General features: G+C 43.7%; 1 protein-coding gene across 1 annotated transcript; it reads left to right on the top strand.

Annotated features, from left to right (window-relative positions):
- Positions 1–2471: 2471 nt before the first annotated feature.
- On the top strand, positions 2472–4922 carry LOC133910120 (uncharacterized). The gene is made up of 2 exons (XM_062352638.1): positions 2472–3666; positions 4227–4922. Exons 1-2 carry the CDS (start codon positions 2874–2876, stop codon positions 4883–4885), a joined length of 1452 nt encoding a protein of 483 aa, XP_062208622.1. The 5' UTR covers positions 2472–2873; the 3' UTR covers positions 4886–4922.
- Positions 4923–18618: the final 13696 nt, after the last annotated feature.

Genomic DNA, 18618 nt, shown 5'->3' with positions numbered 1-18618 from the left:
ACAACGAGCTGCTTCTACGTACTCCATCTGAACACCGTACGTGCATCATTGTGCGGAAAAAGCTGGCCTCGCGTGTCTCGAATACCGCGTGCATGCATAGTTTTTCATGGTACCTCCCAACCCCAAGCAAGACAGAGTTGTTGTCACCAAGTTAGATCACGCGTCGCAACAAATGTTATCAGCTACGGTGATACTGGCTTAGGACGGCCTTTACGTACACATCATAGTGTACGTAGTACTACTACCATTTTCGCATCAAAATGTGATGCCGTAACACTCCAAAACTTTGTACTAATACTACTAGTAATTGCGTGCAAAGTGATGTTGCATCCTGTGATCGCTGTCCCTTAAAAAAGAAACGGCTTTTAAGCACTGATTCAGGAGATTTCAACTTTCGGTGGTGGACAATTTAGGCGAATTTGTCTCCAGGTACCACTAACTGAAATGATAACAGGCTAAGCGCTAGAATGGTTATGATGATTTAGGGAGTGCCCATGCCATCAGCTATCTTCAGAAACGCAGAGGTAAACTGGCGAAGAATGTCTGGAACATTGGATACGTTTGGTCACTTTCTTCATGGTGCATTGCTCGTTCAATGAACCGACTTCAGATTACCTCTGCGGCTTGCAAAACAGGTGCGGATTTGATGCCCAATTGCTGAGCTCGTGTCCTTCGGAGTGCTGTTAAGTGTATCGTACTTCACCGTACAACGCTTCGAACACAGCGGTGCATACCTCGTACACTCTCGTTAATTCATTCATTAACAGGCATATCGCTTGCGATTTACGTTGCTAAGAAACCAAAGTTCCAGCATGATTTAACCTGCAAACAGTGCCAAGTGTCTGCGGAATTCCCGAGCTAAATTACAGCCTCAGCTTTAAGTGCTGTCTAGAGATGTAAATTTTGTATTTTTTTAATCATTGGATCAACCTAAAATTAAAAATAATAATAATAACTCACTCCTAATTAAGTTAAGAAAAACAAATTAAATAATAATTAGTACTAAGTAGTACTCCACCCGGCATGAAAAGCAGAACCCTGACATAAATGACTAGCCAACATCTGAGACCGTTTCTTTGTCCTGAAAAAAAGCGTACCCCTCTTTCAATTATCACTGTCACCCATACCAATTTGACGAGCTCCAATCTGTGAGTCCCTTCGTGATGAACATGGATTGCCATAGACGGCCTGGAACCTTATGCTTTCACCTGTTCTGTTGGTCATATCTTTTTTCCAGCGGAATGTGGGTGCTTACGACTTACGAGTGAATTTGCATGGCGAGTTAAGACAAAGAGTTGAGCACGGAGGATGGCACAGACGAACCTGCAAGATCTGTCGTTAGCACCAACAAAATGGCGTCCATTGGACCACATACAGTTGTACTACGGTGCACCACTACACTACTGATACGGTTACATTTACACCAGAATGGCCCGCAAATTTCTGTCGATCCTTTTTGTTTTCCTTGGAGCATGTTCACTCCTCCCATATTAGTATTAGGTGTGACCGCACACACTTTTTATACAGTAGGAGTACTATATGCTGATGATACATCGATTACTCTTTCGGTCTTTCCGTGTAGAGAGCACTCGTTTTGTCTTGGCACTTGATCGATATGCCTCACTAGTGGCCACGACTCTGCACTGCAATATTACATTCACCATTGCTGATATTTTTTGGACAGTTGAGGCAAACGCTGTAGAACCACAGGACTACAGGAACAAATGCAGGCCGCACCACGATTGATTGGAGAACCTAGGCGAGGCAGTGAAAGCGCATTTATGGATGCATTGGACACATGAGACTGCCGTTTGAGCCTTGATTACTTATTAGGAGAAGCCTTGGAAAGCGGTCTGCATTTCATTATGTCATCGCTCGCACATTGCTATCGAGTTAGTGGTCCTTTGATCAACATAATGATTGCAATAATAATGCGAATCAATACCGACGAATTCGCAGGACCGTTCTCAGACACATTTCCCCACTCCAAAGAGACTGATAACCGAGTGAACATTGTCTTGTTAGGGATTGTGGGCCTGCCCATATCAGAAGAAAGGACTCTGGTCTAATCCTTCTTTAGCACAAATACATGACAATTTGCATCGTGTATTAGAGGGTTTTAAACTTGGACACCTAGCGATCATCAAGGCTCAGAGCCTCAGAGAGTCCTGAAAAATGGGAAGAGCTCATGCGTGCATCCGAAAGCAGGAAAAACCCCGGCTGCTTCTCAGGGCCGCTGCCCAAGACGCTACGGCACCGAATTCCAGCTCAACCACAGGCCCACAGTTGCGCGCACACACGCCCGTGCGTCCCGTACCCCGCGCCTGCATGTATCACGGTCTTGGCGATGTCTTTCGGTTGGTCATAATCATGGCCGCCCTCGCTCCCTTGTCCTGAGCGCGCCCGCTGCCGCAGCCCCACGCCGCGGTCCCTGCCGCCTCCGCCTCATTACAGTTGAAGATTTGTTCTCACTTGAGCCCTCCCTGAGCCGGTCCCCGCGCGTCTCCCATTTCGTTTGGTTTTGCCTCCTACGCTCGGAACTGACCTCGCTGTGTAGTGCGACCCCCGCGCAAGTCACAGGTCGCACCCACCGTCCGCCTCGCCTTTACTTATTGAGCTCGGCGGGCAACACGCCAAGCGAACGACCAGCACAGCAGCGCAGAGCACCGAGCCGAGCACAGCAGTTGGTTTGGTGGTTCGCCTTTACTACCGCCCGCCCAAACCCCAGCAGGATTAATTGCCTCCTCCTGCCTCGCTCGCTCTGGCTTCGGATGACGCTCTGCTGCGCCTGCCTGCCATAAGTGATGCGCGCTCCACGGTGACCGACCCACCGACGACGCAGCTGCGCGCCACCGTCTGCGACGTGCGGCGAGATGGGCGAGAGGAGGAGGCGTGCGAGTGGTGCTGTCGCCCGCGGTGGCGGCGGAGATGGTGGCCGGGCTGAGGAGGAGAAGGCTGCGCCGCCGCCGACGGTGTGGTTCGCGCTGAAGAAGTCGCTGCACTGCCGATCCGAGCCGTCGGAGGTGCACGTGCCGAGGCCCAAGGCCGGCCCCGGAGGCGCCAGCGCCGGAGCAGGCGTTGGCGGGCACCTGTCGTCCATAGTGACGAAGCGGGCCGCGCGGTCGGGGTGCTCGCGGTCGATAGCCAACCTGCGGAACGTCATCCACGGGAGCAAGCGCCACCCGGGGCAGCCGCCCAGCTGCAGCCCGCGGTCCATCGGCAGCAGCGAGTTACTCAACCCCATCGCCCACGAGGTGGTGCTCAGCACCAACTCCCGCTGCGAGCTCAAGATCACCGGCTGCGGCGGCTGCCGCGGTTTCGGGGCGGTGGGAGCCGCGCACAACGCAGAGGGGGGCGGCGGCGTGGTGTCGTCGTTCGTGGGCACGCTCCGGCCGGGCACGCCGGGCCCCGCGTGGGCCGGGCACGGGCTGCAGTACAGCGGCTCGTGTCGGGGCAGCGCGCGGTGCACGCCGCCGAGGTCCCCGAACGTGCTGCTAGAGAGTAACGGCCCCGTGGTGTCGGCCCACCGCACGTCCTGCGAGGAAACCGCCAAGATGGGCAGCGGCGGTGGCGGCAAGGGCTCCGGCGGGCTGAGCTGCTACAGATGCGGCGAGCAGTTCGGCAAGTGGGAGGCGCTGGAGGCGCATCACCTCTCCAAGCATGCAGGTGAGGCTGATTGCTGACATGCATTTGCATCTCTCATAGGAGTAGTACATATTACCTTTTGTTGCTGGTACGGTCCCGTGGATCTCTTTACCACGGCTTCTCGGCGGTGGGGCGGTGCCACTTTAGAGTTAGTGCCATTTCTTTAGCTCAAGCTTACCTGGTAGAGGTCCCGGTTTCACCGCTATCTTCATCCAAACGTCTGCTTTTTGCTCTTTTTGCCAATCCATCTCCCCACTTTTTCAATAACTGCGAGCCTGTTGCCTCAGATTCTGCATTTCGTAGGTTGTAGCACGAGGACGGCTATTCAATATCTTCGTGCTTTTACTTTCTCCACTGCCAGAAATTGTTGGCCATGTTCTCACCAGTCTATTCCTAGGATTCTTAATTGTTAGCACCGTGCAGAAACTTAACTCACCGATCAGAGTATGTTGAAGAACAGCAATTTCTTTTCTTGTTTCATGCAACTTCACTCGAGAAGCAGGGAGTGTGAGTACCTGTTGACGCTTCGCCACCATGGAGCTGAGTAGCTGACTCACTTGCTATGTGTTTCTTTGTCCCAGTGACGGAGCTGGTGGAAGGGGACTCGTCACGGAAGATCGTGGAGATCATCTGCCGGACGAGCCTGCTCAAGTCGGAGAGCAGCTGCGTGCGGATCGAGCGGGTGTTCAAGGTGCACAACACGCAGCGGACGCTGTCCCGCTTCGAGGAGTACCGCGAGGCGGTGAAACTCAAGGCCAGCAAGCTGCCCAAGAAGCACCCACGCTGCATCGCCGACGGCAACGAGCTGCTGCGCTTCCACGGCGCCGCGCTCTCGTGCGCGCTCGGCGCCGGTTCTAGCGGCTCCTCGTCCTCCAGCCTATGCGCCTCCGACAAGTGCGCTGTGTGCCGCATCATCCGCCACGGCTTCTTCACCAAGAAGGAGGGCAAGGCCGGCGTGGGCGTCTTCACCACTTCCACCAGCGGCCGCGCGTTCGAGTCCATCGAGGCGTCGTGCGACGACGACCCGGCCACGCCCACGCGCAAGGCGCTGCTAGTGTGCAGGGTCATCGCCGGCAGGGTGCACAAGCCGCTAGACAACCTCAAGGAGTTCGTCGGGCAGACGGGCTTCGACTCGCTCGCCGGCAAGGTCGGGCCCTACTCCAACATCGAGGAGCTGTACCTGCTTAACCCGAGGGCGCTGCTCCCGTGCTTCGTGGTCATCTGCAAAGCCTTAGTCTAGAGACACCCGCTAATTGTTACGTACTATCTTCGTTTTCCTTTACTTGTCACTAAAAACTTACTAAAGTAGTAATATTGATTTTACACCGTAGTTATTGGTGACAAGAAAATAAGAACAGAGATAGTAATTAACCATTCTTTTTTTTCTTCTTTTTCGTGTGTCTCCTTGTTGCCGTTTGTTTGAGCTATAACACAGCATATCTACCAGTCAGATGCATTTGTCCATATTCATGTGAAGGTAGGTGCATCGGTGCATGCCCTCATGTGTTCATGGGGCGATTGATTCGGCATCGTCTTCAGAGCAGCTTACCAGACGGCGTCGAATCAGTCATGCTTTGCCGCGCCGAAGTATACCAGCTCCTCCAACGCGGCAACCTTTATTTCTCCTCTAACTCCTATGCCTGCTGAGTTTCATTCCTCCGGTCAATGTGCCTTCGTGATTTTTTCATTTAGTATGTGTTAGGATTAATTGGACATAAGGGGCATGAGATTTACATGAAAAACACCTTTAATATAAAGGGAAAAAAACACGAGAAACAAAATCTACTATATAACGGTATATAGGTATATGTATAAGAGTGATCTATATTTATAGGCGTTTTAAAATATCGTATTAGACTAGAACTAGATAGGTCCAGCAATGGAGCGGGTCAAGTCAGATTCCTACGGGGTTTATAACTAGTAGGGCGGGGGTGAGGCTTGGTTTTTACCAGTGAGACAAGGGTCACGGGTTGAGCCCTGATTGCGGGTTGGGTCAAGGACGGGGGTCAATTTTTGCACACGACCCCTGGCGAGCGCTTGACTCTTTGACTGCGGTCGCTCACCCATCTCCTGCGTGCCTCCGGCCGTCACTCGCCCTGTGCCCACCCGCCCACTGCCAACCGCCCCGCGTCCGCCTCCGTCGTGCCCGCCTCGGACTCCCGGCCACCACTGTGCCCGCAGGTTTCTGCCGGATTTAGGGCCAGAAGCATATTTCCATCCGTTAGATGAATTGGATCCGAATTAGGTTTTCCAATTTGAGTTTTAAGTCATGCACGTTCTTAGTATACCTGATCTCGACCCAACTTATTGCTAGGTCTAGTATTAGACTTTATATATTTGAGTCATTATCCGATAGTACTTGAGTTATTGGTCCGCCTAGAGCGTAAAGATGTAAGTATTCCAGCAGCGAAGTCGTGTCGCTGATCCTTTGACTATTGCATGGTCGTCTCCGATTGGACTAGGTTCCAATTTCGTGTTTAAAATCCGTACCACTGCTCTATCTTGAATGCTCGCTCCTCAGCGCAATCCTTATCGTTGCAAGCAGGTGCTGCTAGTACCCTGCATCACCAGGCAGCAATGCATGTCGTTGTCACACCTGTGGCTACTACCAGCCGTCTGAACGTGACATTCAATGGCGCTTTTGGTCTAGGTGTCTGCAACAACAGTGGCGGAGCAGAGCGACGCCGATGCCACGCTGGCTGGCTTTTCTGTCTCATCGTGGTCCCGTGGTCCCGTTGCGTTTTCCCACCGCTGCATAGGGATAAAGAATGATATCAGATATTTGAATTATTTGATATTTATATTTATTAAAGTATGAATATAGATATTTATATTTGTATTTATTTTTAAAATGTATATTAAGATGGATGTATATGAATTCGTTTTTAGACTTGGATTTAAATGTGGATATTTGAATTGCTTTGAATTCGAATGTGAAAATAGATAATATCCGTATTGCCAACTAGGAACCAAATTTCATTAAAGTTTTAGAAATTTTATAGGTGAACAAAATTTATATATTCCAACCCTATTATATTGGACCAAATTTTGATCAATTGGACCAAAAATTTAAATTTTTGACATGAATTTCAAATAAAATTTCTAAAATTTCGGTAATTCTAGTAATTCAAAACGTGAAAAAAAAATTTGCACCAAAATAAAAATTCTTGTCGGTAAAAATATAGAATATTTAAAAATATTTAATTTTATATTTATATTCATATTAAAAATATAAATAACAATATAAAATATAGACTATTCGATCAATATTCGATCCATTTCCACCTATGACTGCAGCCTGCAGAACCATGAATCTCAGTTCTCCAAAGCTCACTCTTTCAACTAGGCGCGGCACCTACAAAACTGAACTAAACACTCCCTAATGGTATTACTGGAGAGGAAAGCACTAATCTAAAGGAATTTGATCAACTCCTACTCGGCACCCAGCAGCAGGTCACCGCTTCCCAGTGGCGGGCCCAGTATTTTCAATTTGGATGTACATACCTGTTGTGCTCGTGCCCGCGCACGCAACCACGTGCTCCCCGTCTTGCTCATGCCCGCGCCGCCACCGCGTTCCGCCTAGCTTTTCCTTGATCAAACCCTCAGCTCTTTTCAGTGAAGTTTTTTTTAAAAAAGAAATGAAATAAGTGGTTTATGTATATTCTTTTCCCTCCAGATTTCAGCAAAAGAACAGGCTCTTTCTTGATTGAACCCTCAGCTCTATACAGAAATAGACACATGGGGTCGTGACGAGCAAGAAAGGATTTGAGCTGACCTTTTTGGTGCCCGCGTAGCCACCCTTGGCGCCCTTACCGCTGCCGTTGCCCTTTGCCATTGCCACCAATGGCTAGGTATTCCTTTTTTATAAGTGGATCAATCAGCTCGTGACATCTCTTCTGGTCTTTGAACACTGGCATGGCCTGCAAATATGCAATGCAGATGGCAATATCCCTCAGCTAAGACTTCTTGAAGGTCATACAAAAGAATGTTGACTGCTATTAGCAGAGTGAATGGAGAGTCAGAGTTTCAGTTAGTGCCATTGCATCATCACAAAAATTTGTGTGAATTTTTATCTTGACTCCAATTTCAACACATCCAAAATTCTGCAACCAGCTGGACAAAAACAACTCAATGCCAGTTTGGGGGTGCAGCAAATCGGAATTTTTCTCACGTTCCAAATGGGTCATGAGCTATAATCATCACACGATTCACAGAATTGATCAATGTGAACCAACAGAAGTGCATAATTCACTTACCCAGGTGACCACATTCTTCTCCTCCACGAACTTGCTGGTGTCGACGGCCCTCCGCCCGGAGATGAGCTGCAGCAGCACCACCCCGAAGCTGTACACGTCGGACTTCATGGTGACCTGCCCGCCGCGCCCGCTTCCCAAGTCTCAACCTAATGGACAACACGAACAACACCAGGCGATGATCTCGGGCTCGGCACGGCATCTCTACCGTCTTACGGCTCGCCGAACCCACCGTCTGCACCGCTATCGCGCCGGAATCCCTCGATCGCTGTAGCAAGCTCGTCGCTGGCGCCAGCCTCGTCGCCTAGCCGCTGCTCGCGACCCGGTCACCCGGAGTATTTGTCACTACCCAGTGTGGCAGTGCACCAAGGTTTGGGTCGTGTGACCATCGACCTAGAGCATGCTATGTTTGGCTTGCCACAGGCAGTGGCCCCATCTCGGTCCGCATTGTCAGTTATCTCTATCCTCCACGGGGTCCTCAGAGCCCTGCCGCCGTGCCAGCCAGGCAGTGTTCGGAATTTATTAATAATATTATTTTATTGAAAAATTGTAAGAATAATAATTAAATTTATAAAATTGTAATAATATGTATATATCGGTACATAGAGTATCGAGTGACATGCTGGTACTCCGAATACCGATATCCTATATAGCATTAGGCCCGAGGACCTATTGGCATGTGGTAAGACGATAGGTGGTGGTCCTGACTAAAGAGGTGTCTATAGGTTTTTTGTGTAGCGTAGTGGCCTCTTAGCATTTTGCATGCCGACAGGTGACATCTCATGACCTATCGGTATTCCGCGTGCCGACAGTTGCAAGCTCAGTGCCGACATCTCATGACCTATCGGTATTCCGCGTGCCGACAGTTGCAAGCTCAGGCCTGTCGACACGTGAAATACCGACAAGCCTATAATAATTAGGCGGCTGCCGATTTCCCTCTCAACGTTCCGTCTTCCACACACATGTGGGCGCGCAACGAGGCAGCAACAGTGGGGGCACACGACGGTGGAGCAGCGACAACGGGCAGCGTAGTGGTGAGCTACAATGCAACGGCGGAAGAGGGAGCGACGGCACGTGGAGGGAGGAACCAACGGCACCGTATGGCTACATTCATTGGTATATATTTCTTTTTTTCCTTTTTATTTAGATTAGAATATGAATAATAATAGGTAGATAGAAAAAAAATAGGTAGAGTAGAGACAAATTCAGTTAGATTAAAATTAGGTTAGAGACATAACTACGTAGAATAACAGATAGAAATTTTAGAGTATGATATTTAGAGTGGTTCGAAATTTTAGTGTAGGGTTTTTATAGTCTAGATAGAAAATTTAGAGTAGAATTTCCGCAATATAGATGGAATGTTTATAGTTGAATGTTAAGAATATTTAGATTAGAATTTGTAGGTAAAATATTTATAAACTTTTTAATAGAATGTTTAGAATTTTGCGGTACATGTAGCATAGGAAATAGTATAGGCCTATAGTTTAGGAAATTTTAGAATATTCAGAGTAGAAATATTCTATACATTTAAGATAGGCAAGATTCAGTACAATGTAAATTAGATATATTTATTTAAAGAGTTAGGAGAAATTTGGTAGTGTTTGATAAATTTTTTTAGTATATTATTGATTAGGTGCAAATTATTATTAATATATAGTTTTGGTTAGATTTGGTAATTTTATATAGCATTGGTTCTAGAAAGCGATGTCAATGTTCATCGATATATTATTAATTTAAAGGTTTGGTTATATTAGGAAATGTATATACAAAATTTAGGATTATAGAAATTTAGATACAAACATAGGAATAGAGATATAGACTTAAAATAGAGGAAATGTAGAATGTGTAAAATAGAATAGTTGCAATGGAGTATGTTCGAAATATTGAAATTATTTAGAATATATTATGTAATAGTATTTCATTTCGATTTAGTAGAAATTTAGGATTACAATATTTAGGGAAATTTAGAAAACTAGAGGAAAATATATGCAATAGGTACTAGATGTTGGTGAGAATTATAGGTATAGAATATAGAGAGTATATAGGAATATGCGGTATGTTTAAAATTAGATTTGTCGGTTAGAATATTAAGGTAGCTGGACACAATATTTTTTAGCATTTTATAGTTGTTTTAGTATAATGGGTAAGATAATTAGAGTTAATTTAGTTGACGGATATTGTATATTGAATCGGGGATGTCGATTGTAGTGGGGTTTATGGTTTTTTACGATACTGGATATGTAATGCATTGTAACAGTGTGTTGGATTGGAGTAACTTCTAGTATGTGAACACATAATTGAATAGTTCGGGAGAGTTACGGCGAGCTCAATTGTTAGGTTGGATGTATAATCTGATGGAACTTAGTTCGACATATTAGCGGTTGACGATGAAGGTTATGATTTCTAGATGTCGAGAAATCAGTTGACAGTGGGGGCTCTGGGAGCTTACTTGTTCGAAGAAATGGTAACAATTTGTGTCACTAGGGTTGAGACTGCATGCTTGTAGAAGCGAGAGATGTTGGTTCGACAGGGTCTAGCACCGTAGAAGCTGTAGGTGAAAATGTTTTCCATGAGGAGGTGCAAGAGAGTGTGATTGTGGAGGAACCCCTGCAAACTAGTGCACTAGTTGAGATACAGACGGTAAGAGAAGAACATAATGATGGAGAAGATAATCAGGCTGCAATGCGTGCTGATCAGGGGGCCAGATGGAGGCAGATGACGACGAGTTATGCACATTTTTGGGCTCGGGGTGCAAGAATCCTCGAGGAATGGTTGAATTTTGCATTAGAGAAGTTGATGGTGAACGATGAACACGAATCAGCATGTGAGTATGATTCCATCATGGTGACCAAATGCCATGTGTTTAATGACAAGGTCCATTTGCAGCATGCAGTGAAGAGATGGTGTTTCTCAGAGCAAAGGGAGTTCAAGGTGATAATTTCTAATACTTGGACATACGACGTGAAATGTTTAGGTGAAGGTTGTACGTGGCGAGGCTATGAATTATTGCCGATGTGTGACACTATATGGGTAGCGCCAATTGTTCAGCCGCATACTTGCAACTAGAGGCACCTTTGAGCGCACACAGGAATATGACTGCTGATTATGTTGCAAAGAAGATGTACCTAGAGATTATGAAGAAGACTAGTACGTCCCCGTTTGGAATTATGAATGTTATCGACAACAGATTTGAGTATGAGATTTCGTACGACATGGTACGAAGAGCGAAACAGAATGTGTTAGAGAAGAGATTTGACACATATAAGGACTTATACCGTAACCTACCTTCATTGCTAGAGGTTATTTAGGGGAGGAACCAAAGCACTTGCATTGCTACTCACGATTTCATGAATTAGGATGAAGATCGAGTCCTTCATCGGGTGTTCTGGTCATTCGGCTGTATGATCGAGGCATTCCGATATTGTTGACCGGTGATGTGTGTGGACTCGATCTAATTCACCTGCTTTCCTCCAACAGTATTTCATTTAATTCATAGTGTGCACAACATCCTACTGTGCACAAATTTTATCTAACTCACCTGCTTCTCTCCAACAATATGACAAGTCTATGTGCAAGTATAAATAGTACGCGAGCGAAGAAGAGTACGCGAACATCAACTACGGCTACGATGAGGCTGAGGCAATGAGGTGCGCGGATGTTGAACGACCAAAGATGAGGCTACATGAGCTCAATAAAGAGTGGTGGGATAAGTACCTCATTACATGCGGTAACATGCAGGTTCCTCCACAAATGCGTGTGCGGCTTACCGATCGTGTCAAGGCCTATGGCATGTGGACCGGCACAAGGGTACATATGCAGCAAACCCTACCCCCATAACACAACTTTCAATAGATCCGCTAGGAATATTTAAATGAGAAGCCTTCATCTTTTCCACCAACCTAATAGATGTTTTCTTGCACCTGACAATCTGTCTTTCCAAAAGACATGCTTCATTTAGTGATGGAGTACTACATGTCATTGTAAATTTTTCATAGATTATGTACTACATGTGATGTGATTTACTTTTATCAATAAAATAGCCACAATTTATCATTCTACAAACACGTTTTCTAAGTCCAATGCTTGTATACGATTTCCTATCTTCCATACAGAGGTAACAATAACTATTTGATGAACTTTTGCATAATGAAACAACAAGGTGAATAATACTCCCATGCTCTAATCCCTAGCCATGTCCATGCACTAAGTTCATACACCTACCCTCAACCACTATAAATAACCCCACTCTCAACCATGACTACACCACTCCTTTCTCAGCTCTCTCAACTGCAATGTCTTCCTCAGCTCTAGCAAGTCCATCTAAGAAACATTAGGGATTTTCATCCCCCAGAGGATTGAACCGCCGATGTACTTATGTGATGATTCTTATCAGTTCACAAGTCCCAGAAAATCTTCTACACCTATGGTAAACACTTTTTCATCTATGCCAACTACCAATACGACCCGTCTCGACACGGACCATATGAGTACCCACCGGTATAGTGACATATATCACTCCTGTGGTACTTTCAATACGATTTCATAAATTATCTTACTAATCTCCTCTCTTGTTTTATTTGTCCAGTCTCCTCCACCTATCTCCCCTCTTGTTTCATTTGTCCAGTCTCCTTCACCTATTTACGAATTCATGGAATGGCTAGACATGAAGCAAAATGATCACCATAAGTGGTGGGTTGATATGGAGATACATTGGAGGAGAAAAGCTTACGAACGTCGGGAGTACGAGCAATAACAGGAGAAATTACGGCAAAAGCTCCAGGAGCCGGAGCGCACGATGAAGGCAGCGAAGGAGCACGCCGCGGCTAAAGCACGTGAAGTAGAGAGGGAAAGGAAGCGGCTAAAGCACGGGAAGGAGAGCCTCGATGCCCTACAAAAGGGTAAATATCCTAGATGCACTCAGTAAAGAGCATCTATTGTAACTCGGTCTATTTTTATTCTCTAAGACATGTTACGTTTTAGCAACGACATGCTATTAGGATAGTCTTTATACGTACCATATATATCAACGTCTGTTGTCCTCATCCGTGCTGGGTTCTATAATAATTATGCTTCACTACTACTATTGTTTAAAAATTTAGATTTTGCATCCTCCTAATGTTACTTCACTAAAAAATTACTCACACAATTTTACATCAACTAAATAAATACATGTCGACAAAATTACATCAAACCAAAATTAGGAAAAATGAACCACTCCGTGATGCCATTTAGACAACTATTTGCATAACAAATATTTTTGACCGTTCAACATCTGCACGCCTTATTGCCTCAGCCTCCGTGTAGTCGTAGTTGATATTTTTGATAGAGTTTGACTTCTTTTATATGATGTGTACTTAGCACTGGCAGTGTCTCAATAATAATTACAAGATATTTTCTAAATTATTAAAAAAATTCAACTAAAACAGGGTCTGTCAGCCTGTCGGCAAACAGCGTGACAACAGACCTATCAGCTATCAGCTAGTGCAACACTCTTATCAGTGTCTACCTGTGGGCCGGTCGGTACGCGAAATGCCAACATGACTTTTGTCTGCAAGCCGCGTGCTAACAGGCCCCCAAACCCAGTGCCACGTCGACTGTCGGTATTCGGAGTACCGAAATATCCCTTGTTGGTACTCCGTATGCCGATAGGTAACTATTTTTGTAATTTTGTGAATTTGACTATTATTTTTAAAATTTTTAATAAAATAATATTATTAAAAAAATCGGCGTGTTCCCCTATCCAAGCCGCCCGACTGTGACTTCTCCAAGACTCCAATAGGCTGCTTATATGGTTTGTATCGCGATGACCAAACCAATGGAAAAGAGACGCATGTACCTCGCAAAACCTCCCCGCGCGCGCAGCAGCGCCTCCATGGGCGCTCGGTGTTGCGGAAGCTGTCGCGCCAAAGCTTTTGTGCTCTCGCGCCAACAGCTTGCTGGTGCTCTCCCTCTCCCGGCAGCCTCTTGGTGCTTCTCCTTCCGAAAGCTTCTGGTTGAGGTGCTTCACGTCAACAGACGCAGCCTCTCGGTATGTTTCTCCTCGCCAACAGCCTCTCTGTGTTCGCTCTGGTCTGTGTCAACTCTGGTCTGTGTCACTGCTCTCTCGCCAAAAATCCCAGCAGCGAGCAGCCTTCCTTGTCTCCTCGCCCCAAAGAGTCCACCGCAGTTTTCACGGCGATCCCCTATTTATAGAGCTGGACGAGGACACCGTTGAGGGAAGTTACGGTTCCCTGCGCGTCTAATTTCTTTTCTCTCATTTTTCTTTATTTTCTTAGCGGTCCTGTAGGCAGCACGTCCCACGGTCCTTGCACCACGCACAAACCGTGGTTTCTTTTAACTGGAAACCTCCAACCCTTCTATGGTTGTCACAGTCAACATTGAGGGTCTTAAGTAATTAATTAAGTGCAAAACTCAAGCACACATGCAACCACACAGCACGGCTAGCGGCACCGCTTCTTTGGAACGTGGGCAGCAGGGCCATTGGTTTGTTTGACTCAGCGAGGGTGTGTTTAGTTATCTAAATTTCTCTTAGTGTAACTTGGTAGATACATATAATTTTAAGAAGCATGTTTAGTTGTCTATATTTATAGTTCTCATATGTATAAACGGATGTAATATATGATATCATTTTGGCTAAGTGGATGTAGACTCTGCATCTACTCATACAGATAGATACATTTATCAGTATCATATCTTTATACGAGTAACTAATTATAATCTCGATTCTTATATTCACTCATACAATCTCATATTCAACTAATCAAACAGAAAATTAACTCAGCCTGTCTAGATAAATATAACTAACTAAACACTCTTTTTTCAACATATATAACTTCACTCAGCCTACTTTCCCTTAGCCTATTTACACGATGCAGTTCTACTAAACCCTACTCGAACAAACAAACACACCCTAAGTGCATGGTATACACATGCATGCACACAGTTTATTTGCCCAACAAATTCATTTACTAATTAAAGAAAAGGTGTTTAGACTTGAGACAACGCGTTCATGGAGACGTGGTTTAATAATCATTGTTCATCTTATCTCAATTCTTTCACTATTTCCCTTACTTTTGACCTGCTAGACAACTCGTGTATTCACTGATACACTGCTCCTGTATATATGTCCATGCATATGCGGCATCGTCAGGGTGTGTATTCCTATTCGTAAACCACATTTATATGTAGACACAACATATCGCGTAGTTCTCAACTAGTATCTCGTGGCCGATGCAAGATTATATTAATTATTTTGTAAGAAATGATTATTACTTAAATATTAATTTATTTCACATTTAAATGAAATATGGCCATTTATATTATTTTTTATTGCTCAAAATTGATTTTGTATCATTTTTCGGGACTAAACCATAATTGGTGTCAACATGCACGCTCTAATCACGATGCCCCGAAAGTCTTGGCCTGGCAAACCTAATCGATACTGCTAGTGTCATTTTTGTAAGCTTGGAGCCTTCTGTTCTACTTGGGTCTTCTTAGCTGGTGTTTTAGTCTAGCCATCTTTGTTTAATCGCAACCCTGCTCTGTCTAACTGCTTGCACTGCTGGATGCTCCGGCTGATTACGCACGCCACTGTGAAGACAAACTCAACGAACTATTATCACAGAACCAGTTTTGACCATTCGACAGTAGGGTGTGGGGACGAGGGTATTGCTACAAAATTTGAACTGAATCATTAAGATTTGAATACAAGTTCCCTCTATCCAAACATACCCTTGCAATTTCCAAGTGCCTCCTTTTGGTACATCCAAAACCCTAGCAAGCCAAGTGATCGAGTCTGATTAAGTTCTGTACTCAATCCAGTATTCCTTATTTTCAAGAAGTAACATAAACTTAAGTAAGATTATAGGTGAAACCTTGGTGATTATAATGCAACGTGATAAACTATGCAACAGCATGGTTCCTAACAGGCCCGGCCCTGGGGCGAGCGGGGCAGCCGCCCCGGGCCCCTAAATCCCAGAGGCCCCCATTACTCCATTAGGGTTTTTTTTAATCTGTATTCTTGATATTTTTTTTCCTTAACCACTTGCCTTGCGTGCGCCCTTGCCGCTTTGACAAGTACAGAAATGAAGGGTATGCATCTAGTTTGAACATTGCCAAAGACCTTGCATCTGAAATGGGTGTTGAGTTATCGTTTCCAGTAAAACATCGGGCTCTTAGGAAGAAATAATTTGATAAAATTGATTGCAATGAAGAAATACTGCAAGCCGAGAAGGCATTTGAAGTTAATTACTTTTTGGTCATGGTTGATATGGCAACAACTTCATTGAAAAATAGATTTGAAGAACTCCAAGTGTCTCAAGGTATATTCGGGTTTTTACTGAGTTCAAACGCCTTGAAGTCACTGAATAATATTGAACTAATAGATTGCTGCACTAAATTTGCAAAAACTTTCTATCTGCATGGTTCATCTGATGTGGAGTTAAATGATCTAATATCTGAATTAAGGGTTATGCAATTGACTTTGCCGGATAGAACAATGTCTGCTATGAAGGTTTTTGAATTTGTTAGAGAAGTGGACTGCTATCCTAATGTTTCTATTTCTTATCGAATCTTATTTACTGTACCTGTGACTGTGACATCGGCTGAAAGAAGCTTTTCAAAGTTGAAGTTATTGAAGAACTATTTGAGGTCAGTAATGTCTCAAAAAAGGCTAACTGGTTTGGCGACCTTATGCATTGAGAAAAATTTACTAGATGAGATTGATATTGATACCATCATTAGTGACTTCACTTCTATAAATATTAGAAGAAATTGTTTCGGATGATCTCCACAAGTAAAGTTACAATCATATGCAATTTTACTTTGTAAGCTTAGCTACATTTATTATGTCTAACATGTATAATCATATTCTTATATTTATTTTAGATTTACGATAAATTGGCTTCTGTTTTCAAGTTGGGTGATGTAGTCGTGATTGCTAATCTTGGTGCTGATAAATACAGAGACTTAATTGAAAAGTATATCTTTATTTTACCCTATCATATAGTCATATGTCTCGTATACATCTTATTTTCTCTGTTTATGTTATTGTGTACTCGTATACATCTTGTTTTCTCTGTTTATGTTATTGTGTACTGAGATATGCTATTTTTTCTTATGATATATACAACTGCTATTTGTTTGATAAAAAAAATAATATTGCTTTGAGCCACTGTGGTACGTAAATATTTCGAAATTTATATTTAATAGGGTCCTATTTTTAATCTCGTCTCGGACCACCAAAATGTCAGGACCGGCCCTGGTTCCTAAACAAAATATTGAACTTTCTAGCGCTGAATGGATATTTGTGAAATCTTGACCGCAGAGAAAGAAAGCAAATGCACCATAACATAAATAAAGAATGGCAGTTTATTTATGATGGACAATTAGAAATAACAAGCTACCCAAGATGAAATAAAAATTATTAGAGCACAAGCTTTGAGCATGGTAGGTCAGGGACCTCACCTGTGGAAGGCCTGAATGACAAAACAATTGAAATGTTCCAACAATTTCCAATGGTTTCCAGTAACCAGTCTGAACATATGAAGAGATCTAGCACGGTGGCACCAAGCAAGAATGCATAAAAATGAAAGTACCCTATCGACAAAACAAAGACACCTGATTAGTCTGGACTCCGGAGCAAGAGACACCAATCAGAGGAAATATCTGATTGGTGAGATAAGCTTAAAATCAGTTACAAATATAGAAAAAAGTTTCTTTTCACAGCTTCAGATTTCTCTGAGCTTTCTGGAAAATAGGGAAGGCAGTATCTCAGTAAACTTGATATTTGAGTTCTGGAATAACTTCTTTTTGTTCTCTTTGTTTTCGGTAGATAGATCAGGCCAAAGTAGATTTTTAGCACTTAAACACCAGATTTGGCATAAAATTGTAAAACTTATCCTAAAAATAATCTCTAAAACATGTGCAAGCAAAATAGAATAAAAATGAAAAGAGAAGCACACTTGCTTATTGGTGATCTTAAACCTACCAATTTAATCGATTAGTTAAGAGTTAAGACTGACAATTCATCAGATCAAATTGCTCATTTGCCTTCATATAACTTAATTATAGAAACAATCTTTAACACTATCTCAAAGCTTAGCCGCTATAGCACATGGCAGCCAATCTTCTAGTGCTAAATAGAGTACTAAGTAAGTAATATATATGTATTCTCAATCAAAAGAAGACCCCTTCTATCATATTCTTGAAAAGCAACAATCTGAAGTGTGATACATTGGTAGTTAATGCAACATCCCAATTTTTTTTTATAATTCACTATTCTAATAGCAAGTTATCTGACGGAATGAGATGATCTGTTCATCATCATCATCAACAACAACAACAAAGCATTTTAGTCCCAAGCAAGTTGGGAGAGGCTAAGATGATCTGTTCAATGGAAGAAAAAAAATAGCATAATTAAAGTAAATGAATATAGCACAATTGACTATAAAACAACCCCACTTTGCTAGATACAAAATATCCACCTCTAGCTTAACATGCTATGACACTAATATACTAACAAAAAACGAAAACTGATCTATGATGACATAATAAGTCCAAGCCTCCCATAATACACGAAATGTTCATATTCCAAAGTAGAAGTAGCCAATCAGGTCGACAATTCGGGAGTTAGATGTTTATCTGCTTGGCAAAGCAAACAGTGGCATTATCAAAGACCAGAAGATGCAAATGTTTATAAAGCTTACGGTACATTCAGGCA

This window comes from Phragmites australis, chromosome 2 (assembly GCF_958298935.1).
Source record: "Phragmites australis chromosome 2, lpPhrAust1.1, whole genome shotgun sequence".
NCBI lineage: Eukaryota > Viridiplantae > Streptophyta > Magnoliopsida > Poales > Poaceae > Phragmites > Phragmites australis.
This window is presented reverse-complemented; position numbering and strand designations above follow the sequence as displayed.

Bases quoted from the DNA above. Each gene is read 5' to 3' on its own strand.
- LOC133910120 (XM_062352638.1), top strand. From the start codon at position 2,874: ATGGGCGAGAGGAGGAGGCGTGCGAGTGGTGCTGTCGCCCGCGGTGGC. The intron at 3,667-4,226 runs GTGAGGCTGATT...TCTTTGTCCCAG, and splicing joins TCACCTCTCCAAGCATGCAG to TGACGGAGCTGGTGGAAGGG.